General features: G+C 34.0%; 2 protein-coding genes across 2 annotated transcripts; one reads left to right on the plus strand and one right to left on the minus strand.

The window, feature by feature from the left end:
- The first annotated feature begins 3,558 nt into the window (after positions 1-3,558).
- LOC147071233 (uncharacterized) lies at positions 3,559-8,164 on the plus strand. Its single transcript, XM_085948551.1, has 3 exons — positions 3,559-3,756; positions 6,524-6,601; positions 8,015-8,164. The coding sequence occupies exons 1-3, from the start codon at positions 3,559-3,561 to the stop codon at positions 8,162-8,164; spliced, it is 426 nt and encodes a 141-aa protein (XP_085804677.1).
- A 563-nt stretch (positions 8,165-8,727) lies between these two features.
- Ppi1 (Protein phosphatase 1c interacting protein 1) lies at positions 8,728-10,140 on the minus strand. The gene is made up of 2 exons (XM_085948552.1): positions 10,085-10,140; positions 8,728-9,469 (listed from the first exon to the last, which is right to left on the minus strand). The coding sequence occupies exons 1-2, from the start codon at positions 10,102-10,104 to the stop codon at positions 8,728-8,730; spliced, it is 762 nt and encodes a 253-aa protein (XP_085804678.1). The 5' UTR covers positions 10,105-10,140.
- Positions 10,141-12,555: the final 2,415 nt, after the last annotated feature.

Raw genomic sequence — 12,555 nt, forward strand, 5'->3', positions numbered from 1 at the left:
CAAAAAGAGTTCAACTGCGCATGCGCATATATCCTTAGGCCAGTTTGGAAAGAATCAACCGTTACCTTAGTGCTGTTTTGAGAAAAAAAAAAAGGCAAATAATACTACAATGTAGGATCATTTTCAATAAAAATGTGCACATGAACTTATAAAACACAAATTCTCTAATATTTCGTCTGACATTTCTAATCTGACGTGTTACAATATTATATTATGGCCGCTTGAAGCGTAAATGTAGCAAAAAGAGTTCAACTGCGCATGCGCATATATCCTTAGGCCAGTTTGGAAAGAATCAACCGTTACCTTAGTGCTGTTTTGAGAAAAAAGGCACATTTCGACATCAAATTTAAGAGACTTAGGATTTTTTGTAAAATATAAGTTTTAGTGAGAATATAGATCTCAACACACTCTATCGGATTCCATCAAAACATGAAAATTTGTAATTTTGGACTAAGGCCGGTTTGGAATGTCACTCTTCAATTACCATTATCAGGCGCACACAAGAGAGGGGGTTTCGGTTCAAGGCCCCTTCCTCAGGAACGAAAAAAATATATATGAATGGAATATTACTTTATATTCTTCTTTGTCTGGACCTCTCGTGGCTAGGGATCGTGACACGGATGATTTGGCTACCGAACAGCCTTCTTAACGGGTTGTCTCCACTCATCTCGGCATCATACGACACACAAGACCTGTGACAGTGGAAAACCCGTGGCACTCATGAATTGGCGCAACCATTTGGGAAACCAATGTTTGCTTCAATATTCTGATGCGGTATGTCTTCAAGACAAGACTGCGTAGACGATACAAACGGACACTATTAACAATAATAATTATGAACGTTGTAGATGCGATAGTTCGCAATAATTCGTAGGTGAGCACGCATAGTTATAGCTGCAGTCTCAATATTCATCGCTAAACTCGAAGTTCGGATTATCTGGGTACAGGGAATATACTCGCAAAAGTGCGAGGGAGTTCCTGATAGATTATGCTAACCCCCGCCCTCTCCCGCCGCCTTAAAAATTAATAAAAAATATTATGGATGTTTTTTTAAATATGCCCCTTTCCTAGACCATGTTTCTGTGTGCGCGCCGGACCATTATTATAAACTGTTCAGTATCTACAGTATCCAGTATGATATAGGTACAGGAAGCACAAAATTAACGGCAAGTCTATACAATGTATAACAGGTTAGGAATCTCGAGTATAGAAAAATATGGGATTAACTTATACACGTATTAAAGAATATGTTATAGGTATTCACTAGTTACGTTTGTATCATAATAAAATGCATTTTATGCATTTATTAATTGGGATATTTGTTTTTGTTTTTGGGTTGATTATTTTGTAGGGTTTTATAGCCAGACCATCATAAGTTACCCTCCTTCATAACCTTGGTCCATGGCGATAACTTTTACATTTTATTTTATTAAGAGCATACATAAGTGAAACGGCAAATAATTTTCAACAGTAGGTGGAATGAAATTTCGTAGTCGTCGCCAATCGGAGACAGTCGATGTGTGAGCACGTCAATTTGTTTTGTGTTGGCGTCGGAGGAATATATTCTTAAATCGTATAAAGATGACTAAAAAACGTTCCGCATGTACTTGAAAAAGAAAACATGTCAATGAATAAACTATTATTATTACGAATATAATAATAAACATAACATTAAAAGGACGCATGTTGAATTTTTATGACAAATTATATTTCGTTCGGCTCGCGTCATTTTCATAATTCGCGCATCGCCTAGTCACGATCTTTTTAGACCATGCCTCAGCTGAAGTATAGCCTTAATCTGTTCTATGGTATTAAATTAATTATGTTGTCTACCAAATAACGAGTCATTCACCGATGTCAACGTTACGTTAAAGATATTTTCCATTTCATAACAATAATTCAATTCGTGATCCACATTGCGTCTTAAAACAATAGAAATGCGTGTCTAAAAATAATATAATTATTTGCTGTCTCTACATGTGTCGGACATGTATTCCAACTATTATGAAATAATCACAGAATATTCACACACGTGGCGGAAAGTACTATAACACACGTAATAAAAACACCTTTTCCACGCTTCAAAGCGACGAAATTCGCTTAGTTTATAACTTAACTGTGGCACGATTTCGTGCAAGAAAACCAGAGTAGGAAGTAAATCTAAAAATTGTTTTCAAAGGCGACAATGTAGGTATATAATATATAATAATCTTTCATATATTTTTCTCCCGCAGATTAGAATCATAAGAACAGTATGCAGGTACGTGAAACTGAATGTATTGAAACTTGAAACAGTGTGTTTACAAGGATTGCTCGTTAAACCATGCAGTTTATATGTTTTTAGGGTTCGATGGTTATTCTGACCATGAAAATTGCGGACAAAGACACAATATTATTTAAATTTAAAAAAAAATTTAACAATCCATTTATTGTTTTCTAGTTGATCACCATTTCAGCGCTCTAGTGCCTACCGCCACGAGCCTTTAAATTCTGAAAAAACTTTGTGCTTATAGCAGAGGGTTGGAGCAGACCCTTTTTCAGTTGCTCCGCTCCGGGACCTAATACTTACTCCAGCTCAGCTCCAGGGTCTGCTCCGCTCCCTGTAAAAAGTGTTAATAGGTATTAGATGTATACAGATGTTAAAAAAATTAAAAAATAAGTAGTTATGAACTAAGGTTATATTATTATTATTATACTATTATTCGTCATTTTCATTATTAATTCTATTAAACATAATTGGCGGCAGCAAATCGTCTTTCATTATCTGCCTCTTCTGTCAAAAAAAGTGAGGTTATTTATCTCTCGGCAGTGTTGCAAAGTGTCAAATATAATGTAAATCCCCATTGCTCCATTGATTCGTGCTCCTGCTCCGAGCTCCGCTCGAACGCTCTGGTTTATAGTATATCCTGGGTCTACCTAAATCTCATTTTAAATCTCATCTGTGCCGCAGAAACAGTTTATCCCATGTAGAAAATTATATATTAAGTTCCTTTTTCTGTCGGGATGCTGTTCGATCCAATAATTATTGTTAATTTAAGGTTTGATATTTTGATACATTTAGATACATCATAATCACACACTAAGGTTAGGTTAGGTTAAGTTGGGTTTGGTCTAAAAAAGTTATAAAAGGTTCCAATAATTGTTATATTGTATGCTTCTAATATAACTATTGAAAATAAGAAGTAATCTTCTACGATACATTGCGGTTCTACATAATCGTAAACATGTCCTTCTTATATCCTGCCAAATCCTTTATTCCCGTAAAAATTGCTGAAATGTTCACCATTAGAAGCTGGAACATTCGCACATTTTCTTTTATTTTGATATTTTTTTAATGTGCCGCCTTTAAGTAATACATAATAATATAGCAAATATATCACCGAGCTAACAACTATTATTATCTCTAACATATTTTCAAAAGAGAAAGTAAGTCTGGTATACGTACGTACCTAAATAGAAGAGAATAAAAGACATTTTATAGTATTTGCGTCATAGGCAAAAAAAACTGATTCCAAATGAGATAACATTGTTTTATATGAAAAAGTGTGAGAAGAAAACATGAAAACATCCTCAAAATGTCTGGTGCTCATGAGCTGCTTCGCTCTTTGGCCAAAGAGAGTGGACGCCCTATTTGCGGACAACACGACTGATAAGTACATGTCGATGGACGAGGACCATCTCCTGAGGGGCAGATTCTTGGGCTCGAAGAAGCAGCCTAGGTTTCTCAGCTTCACGACACACGACGATGAAATATCTGTAAGATTTTCTGTTAAGTCATATTAAATTAGGTATAGTTTTCAATGGCGTCCCTGAAATTGTTCATTGTTTTTTTTATCCTGAGCATTAACCCAATAGTTGAACAAACGACAGAACATATTGATAACATTTATAATTACCATTGCAATAAAGTTTTCAGCTAACTTTACAATTTTAATGAGTATTTAATTCTCTATTCAACGGTATAACTGCCGTAACTAAATAAAATTTTATTATTGTGTTATTCACAAAACTACAGATTTACTTTCAGTGCAATTAATTTGCACATGTACTACCGGGTTAGACTGTAGTGAAGTACAAGGCTCGATTAATATCAATTTACTACATCTACTACATGTATGTACACACCTGTCAGACGTCAGTTCTATTAATGTGATTTCTACGCTTTTTGTTTTAATTTTATACATCTACTTAAGACGGTACTTCAGTGAAACGGCAAATAATTTTCTACTATAGGTGCGACGAAATTTCGGACTGGCTGGCAATCTAAAAGCGGAAGTCGAGCTGTGAACACGTCTATTTGTTTTGTGATGGCGACGGGGGGATTAATTCTTAAATCATGTAAAGATGACTAAAAAAAGTTACCCATTTACTTGAAAAAGAAAACATGTCAATGAATATATTATTATTATTAGTAATAGAACAATAAACATAAAATTAAATAGACGCATGTTGACTTTTTATGACAAATTTTGTTTTATTCTGCACGCGTCATTTGCACAGTCTTCGCGTCGCGTAGTCACGATCCTTTTTGACCGTGCCCCAGCCGAAGTATAGCCTTAAGGGGGGACATGCTCGTCGTAGGTCAAAATTGAGTTTTTTTTGTATTTTCAAACCATGATCCTGGACATTCCTTAAACGTTGTACATAATCTATTTATATAATTTTGAAGCCTTATTATCTTTTATATTTATTTTAAGTATTTGATGACTGCATAAAGTATTTTTATTACATAAAATAGTATTCTTTTAAAACTCTCGCTCTAATGTTTTAGAATATAGTCATATTTCGGTACATGAATGTGCAGTGGTGTTAAGATTTTTTAAACACGCGCGTTAATATAATTTTACTCCCTACTTTAATTATAGTTTGTCAATTTATGGCTACGGCCGTATGTTGTAGCTTAACCACTAGGGGATGACAAAAGAAATGGCGTATTTCAAAAAAACACTACCTTATTCTTAGGTCAATAATTATTATAAAGCAATCATTATTCGTAAAATATGTATCACACTTGAATGGTCAAAAACATAGCTTATAATAAGTATCTTTAGAATTATCTTCAAATGTATTAATCTTGCCAATTTTTTGAATAATAAAATGCCTAATTCTTGTAAAATTTGGGTTCACAGAGATTATCAATATATTTTTTTATCGTAAATATTTTACTAAAATTATCTCGTTATTAATTATACTAATGGTTTTATAAATGCGTTTAAAAATTAATAAATGTAAAAAATTTTAACACCACTGCACATTCATGTACCGAAATATGACTATATTCTAAAACATTAGAGAGAGAGGTTTAAAAGAATACTATTTTATGTAATAAAAATACTTTATGCAGTCATTAAATATTTAAAATAAATATAAAGGATAATAAGGCTTCAAAATTATATAAATAGATTATCTACAACGTTTAAGGAATGTCCAGGATCATGGTTTAAAAATACAAAAAAACTCAATTTTGACCTACGACGAGCATGTCCCACCTTAATATTTACATACATTATTTACTTGCTGTTTATTGAGGCTAAAATGTTTAGATTCAATAATCTCAAAACAGATATTTTTCACATACATACCACAGTCGACTTAGAGGAACTATGATTTACCTATAGCAGACATGTCCAACTTCAACTAAGCTGTGATCTACTATTCAGTATCGAAATTCGCAGTGATCTACCACACTCTTCCACTGTCATTCTTCAATTTGAACAAACGTATAATATTTTGACTGAAAATACTGGTACTCTCATTCACCGTGAAAATTATATGTTTTGTTTTTATTTTGGACACTTATTGCATTCAGCTATTACCCTAATGTGCGACAGTGAAAATAACTATGCCTCATTTGTAGAGACTCGCGTCTTCTCTTCCTCTCATCCCTGCGGCATGCCGTAAGTGATACTTATTTAATCCGAATCAAGCGATTGGACAAGGTTCCGAGAGCTTGTTATTGGAAACAAATTTCGAACAATCTAGTCAAGGAAATAAAAAAGGGAATGGTTGATACTTTACTTCTCAAATCTCCTTGAAATCGTAATATTATAATATTACAACTGAATGTATACGTGATTGTTGACGTTGGACATCCCTGACATTTATGGCCATTTAAATAAGTTACATGCTCATAATGTATAATATAAATAAGCAGTAATATGGTCAAAAACATTAAAAATCATTTAAATGCAATTTTTGTTCATATAGTTACCTAGATAGTTTAGCCATTTAAAACAATATTCTGATGTTATATGTGATGAATAAAAACATAATATGAAAAGATTCAATTATGTGTGTATTTAATTCCTAAAAATTTTTGATCACTTTCATTGGATTTATAAAGGGTTAGTTAGGTAGTTCAACAGATTCTCTTTTAATTTGTAATTTATGCCCTACATCTAAAGCCAATAATTGCTTTTAGATGTAGGACGTTCAAGTTAAGTTTACGTGTATAATTATTATACACGTAATACATGTTAGTATTACATACTAAACTAATATTATGATGATTAATACTTTTCAGATAGAAATGCAGCTCTCAGTACCTTTTCTGACAATACCTGTAAAGAAAACAATGGACACAGCCGGTAGTATGATGAATGTAAGAATATATGTATTACCTTTCTCATAAAATGTGGTACGTCATAACCATACTCAGTCATCGACTGAAATTTACCGTGCATCGTAAGACAATAATCTAATTAACAAACAGTTTTTGAGACAGTCGAGAAATGCTTCAAATTGCACCTGCATTTTCAAAAATATGTCATACCTAATCTTTAACATTCTTTTCAGGATAACAAACATTTTAAAAGAATTTATTGCTTCCTAAGGACTAACGACTAAAAATTAATGTAGGTACGGCAGTGGCGAAGGGTGGAGGTAGACTGTTAAGATCCGACATAAATATTGCATACTAAACTTTGTCCGTCAAACGTATTTGTTTTCATTGAACTAAGACTACAGTGTGTCGGTAGTGTTTGATAGATTTTAAAATTCAAATAAGCCCAGTCTAATCCAGGGAATAATTAATAGATAATAGTCAAAAATATATTCGTTTATCTATAGTATAGATAAACGAGGAACGAAAACGAAGTTAGAAAACAAAGAAAAATATGCGTACGTACATCACTTTTATTACAAATTAAACAGATTGATTTGGCAAAATCTAAATCACATTAGATCTCTCGTCGGCTTTCATAATTTAGCGAAGGACTTTTTCGGTTTCCACTATTTCGCGGATTTTTCTGTTTTATCATTTTTTTCGCGGTGCACTTGCAACAAGCTAGCGGTGCACCAGTGCTCCGCGGTGCACCGGTTTAGAACCACTGATCTATACAATATCTAATATTAAACTATTAAACCATACATATTTTTTTATCAATTATGGTTTGGTATAGAAAGGGCTTAATGAAATTTAAAAAAACTAACCAATACCATATTATGTAATATGTATTCTTAATTCAACGAAAAGAAATAAGCATGATTGAAAAGGTGTGCAATATTTTTGTCGGATCGAACGTAGCATATCTAAACCATTACTCCTTGATTTAGGCTGGGTTTAATTGAATTTTAAAAACTAACCAGCACCACCTGCAAATTGCATTCGTAGTTCAATGAAAACAATTAATTATGACTGACAAAGTCTACTGTGCACTATTTATGTCGAATCTTAACAGCCTACCTACACCCCTCGCCTCTTATTAGTACGGCCATATGACGATCAACCAACTTTTACATTGCTTAAATTATTAATATACTCGTAGTTAGTGGCTTGCATTTATTTTATTATTAAAATATCAATTTCAAAAGTCCGCAATGTTGATTTTTAATACGATGGCTTTAAATTTTATATGGACAATTTTAATCTACTTTAATATTGCGCGTCAGATGCGTATTTTTCAAGCTGGATATATTTTAATACGATATATTAGCGATGGTTCGATATTAATTGTTAATAAATTAAAATATAATCTTATAATACTTACGCCTACTTTAAAATAATATGTTCCAGAACTTCCCGCCAGCAAATATAAACCTCGCCGCTGTAGGGCTCGCTGGCGCTGTGATTTTCGGAGCCGCCTTCGTCGTGCCATCTCTTCTTCGCATCTTAACCGCTGACCATATTGGAGACGGGGGCCCACAAGGCAGAGGTATGAAATAATACTAACATAATACCGACTAGGAACTGTCACATGAAATTTTAATAATAATAACTATTGATTAAAAATAATAGATAAATTTAATCAAAACATTACAGATGTACGATCAGTGAACACATAATTAATGGGATCTGGTTTATGCTACGGAGTGCGGTAACATTTATGAAACAGGGTTCGATTTATTATTTTACGCCATAAAACCAAGGGACATAAAGCGCACCGACTGTTCTCAAATAATGAAGTATGTACTGCGTTATGTTTACATGACAAACTTTAATACATATTTTGAAGCATGTGTAATTCTATATTCTCTAGATCTGCACCCTGTTATATATACCACGCCCGCTAGTATAAACCAGTTAATTTATGTTCCCTGGGTACGGTACATTTACATAAAATGTATGAATATTACATGAAAATAAACAGAACACAAATTGTTGGAGACGATTTAAAGTTTTGGACAATTAATTTAATTCTCTTTTGTTAAACTCATCTTTAATTTCAAATTGGTTATATTTAATTTTAACAAATTTATACTTAAATCGGTGATGCAATGAGGGGTATTTTATGGTCGTGCAATCTTTCTATGAGGATTCATCATACTACTTCGTCTTTTGTCATATGCACCAGAGCGCGTTATTGGTGGTCTAATCTTTTGGCTCTCGTAAAGATCCAAAAGCTCAGTCTCCGTTATGAATTGAGTTTCGGCGTGCACCAAGTCCGGCTTGCGTAACTCCTCCTGGTTCGAAAATCCAGCAGGTGGTGTATACTCGATCTCCCAATCGGACTCATCGGAGCTGCTGCTGACGTCAGACTCCTCCTCGCATGTGCATTTGTCTTCACCGAACGTGGGAATCTTCTCAATAACTGAGTCGATAGCTTGTAGATCATTACAGTAAATATCCGCATAAGCGCAAGTGCATATGTGAGCGATCGCTTTTTCCAGAGCGAGTCTTATTTCACTTTCCATTTTATGTTTCTCTTTTTTTCTCGCTCTGGCAATACACTCTGCCTGTTCTGCCAACGATTTCTTCTCGATGATTCTGAATACCAGAGGATCGCAATCTAAGAACGCGTCTTCGCCGGCTTCTGACTCCTCGGACAGATCTCGCAGTGGACGAACTGTTACGGTGATGACTCCGCCTTTTTTGTTGACAGTCAGAGCTACTTTGGGCTCAGTTGGTATCTCTTCGCCGACGGATTGTAATTCTGTATTGGTCGATGATAACCTCAGCCGGTTTCTACGATTTCTCGCAATTTCAAGAGCTCGCTCAGCAGCCTCGTCTATTTCTTGGGCGGCCTTGATCCTGAAATTCAATATACCAGTCATACAATTAAATACTAATAATAAACCTGCAGTCGACTACTTCAATGATATTATGATATGCCGCAAGGACACGCCAAGGATGGCTGCGGCACGGTGCCAACCCGAAACCCCCCACCCCCAAATGAAATTAATATTTCGAGTGGAAAAATGACAAAAATTTCAAATCGAATAGTACAAAACATAAATCCATTAGTATATATCTTTTTTAATAATTTCATTTGAAATATTTTTTAACTCTTGCTGCCCCCTGAATCCTGCCGCCCGGGTGTTTTGCACCCCTGACACCCCCACTGGGTGCGTCCCTTACAGGACGGTTACCTAAAATATTATTCGTCTTAAATATGGAGTTACGATTCTCCATAATATATATTGTTGTAACTCTCAAATACTCATACTCTCAAAATAGTTTGACAGATGCTTACGGTAGAATAATAGCATATCGAGTGATTAAAGTATCTTTAAAAACTGTGTTATCCAAGATATTCAAAGGTAATTATAATATGGAAATATAGGTATATATGTCACATTAAGACCTATCCTATCCTATAGATTATATTTTTATATCACTGTTTTTGTAGAAAATAAATCTACTCACTTTAAACTCATCAACTTCATGACACTTGTCCCAATGGCCCCTGGCCGCCATCCTCGCCATGGCTGTAATTAAATAATAAAAACATGATTACTATTTTAAAATTAATATAATATCTCAATATAACAATGTTTCCGCGGTGAAGTATTTAGTTTTCTCGCGTGTGCGCCATTTTCCAAATCACAGTCCATCGTGAGCTGCTGCAGCGGAAATGGGTGGCCGTGTATCATTTAGATCACGTTATTCGTGGAGCATTTCACCGTGAAGAAAGTTGTACGTACCTATGTTACAAAACCCCAAACAAACAAAAAATATGTAGATACCACTGTATTAGTAGTAACAAACTGTAGAAAAGTATTTAGTAGTTGGTGGAAAAACATTGCATTAATTAAAATAAAACACAACAATGTGAAGTGTTTATTCCACACAATATAATGACAACCAGGATAGTTATGGTTTAGTTAGTTATTTTTACTTTTTTTTTTAATTATTCTTCTTAATCTGTAAATTTGTAAACAACGCGATCTCAACAATATACGGCCATCTTTTTCCGGTAAAACAGCTCACAGTGAATTGTGCCACTCAATCTTTCTTTGTGGTGTTAAGACTTACACCCAATAACGATGAAAGTCGAAAGATAAAAAGACATTAATGTCTCAATACTGCATGGGGGAACAGCGAAAGACCGTAGTTCTTTGGTCATAATATTTGGCTAAAACAATGGCAATTTAAAGAATTACTCATTGTAAACAGATAATAATTCGAGGGTCGACGCGGATGAGGTCAATCTTCTACTCGATGGGTTGACAAGAACCTAAAGGTCCGACTCTTTCAAAGACGACAGAATGATAGAGCAGTAAATATGTTACATGTAGTCATTTGAATCAGATAGTAGGTACATGGTACCTCCTTAATTGGCATGAGTGCAGCTTCACCAAACTCCTTCGGGCTTCAGACGATAGAGAAAAGGTCGCCTTGATGGTCTGAATGTAGGAGGACACGACAAAATAAGAATGAATCAACGGAGGAAGATTAAGAAAAAATATAGGTAGTTAAATAAATAAATACTACAGTATTATCATTAATTTGATCTGTGGATATTATCCGCATCAAGGGGTATATTAACAGAGTTATTTATAATATACAATTACAACTTATAAGGACCACGTCTGGAATTAAATATATAATATATACAATGAAACAAACTTTTCATCAAACCAAGCATTTCAAGCATAGACTTTCACAATATCAATTTAATAAATCCAAATAATTCTGTTGAAATCTCACGATAGAATCGAGTCCATAATTTTCGATACATTAGTGGAATGTTTCACAAAATGACATTCAAATGTAATTTCAATATTATAAGAAAGCACACGTATTATAATAATTACTGCGTTACTACCACATAATTTGGACTCTAGATATAAGGAGTGGGTACGCATTATTTTACAAAATTTTACGAACCGGAGCGCTCGATGATTTTACGAAAATATTAACCTAGTTATCTAAATTTATAAAAATAAGTGTAAGGTTTTTTTGTTTTATGGCAGATCTAGCTCAGATGGTCAAAATATTTTCTTACGAGATTTTATTAATCGGAACGGCGCTCCGGTGCGTTCCGGTCCATTTCGAGCCCTGAAGTATACCGAAAACTGGGATCTCGCTATTCGTCAGATACCGAAATACCGGTTTTTAAAAATCTTAAATAACGGTATTTTCAGTATTACGAAACGAAAAAAAAATAGGTACCTACCTAAATCTTAAGTGATTGGACTCACAGGATAAAATTGAAATAATAACCAAAAAAGTCCACCACATATTTATTTTAGGCCGAAAAACTCTCAACTATGGTTTTGGTCGAAATTTGGCGAAAGAAAAAGAATCTGTCGTTTTTGGTTTAGGATAGTTGACGTCACTGATAAAATAATTAAGTAAAGAATTGTCTTAACTTATTGTGCTTAACGGATACCGGTATTCAAAATAATAATTATAACACCGAAAAACCGGTGTTGATATGTTCATTCGGTATTGCAATCCCTACTTTTGATAGGTCAAGCTACATTGTTCGCAGTAACGTGATCAGAGAGAACAATATTATTTTAGATATATTCTGCATCAATTAATAATACTAACTTTTTCTTTATCATATATATGATTCGTCCATAACCATCCCATGTAGGAAGGCACTCTTGCTCTGTTTAAATCAACACAATGCATGTGTCTCGAAACAGCACCTCCAGAAGCTAGGAACGGATGAAAATATATAATTTATTTGTATCTCATTATATCATGTACTTATATAATAAAATGCTTCAACTACACCTAAATTCAACAAAATAATGAAAATTCTTCTTTCCATACATTTTACTGTTAACTAACTAACGTTAACTGTCAATTATCCATGGAAAGCATTATATTAATTGAAATAACATACAATAAAATAGCGCCCGTATACGTGCATGGATTTACTT

Source organism: Rhyacophila brunnea, unplaced genomic scaffold, assembly GCF_057557595.1.
Source record: "Rhyacophila brunnea isolate RB1 unplaced genomic scaffold, BYU_Rbru_1.0 scaffold_20, whole genome shotgun sequence".
NCBI classification, from domain to species: Eukaryota; Metazoa; Arthropoda; class Insecta; order Trichoptera; family Rhyacophilidae; genus Rhyacophila; species Rhyacophila brunnea.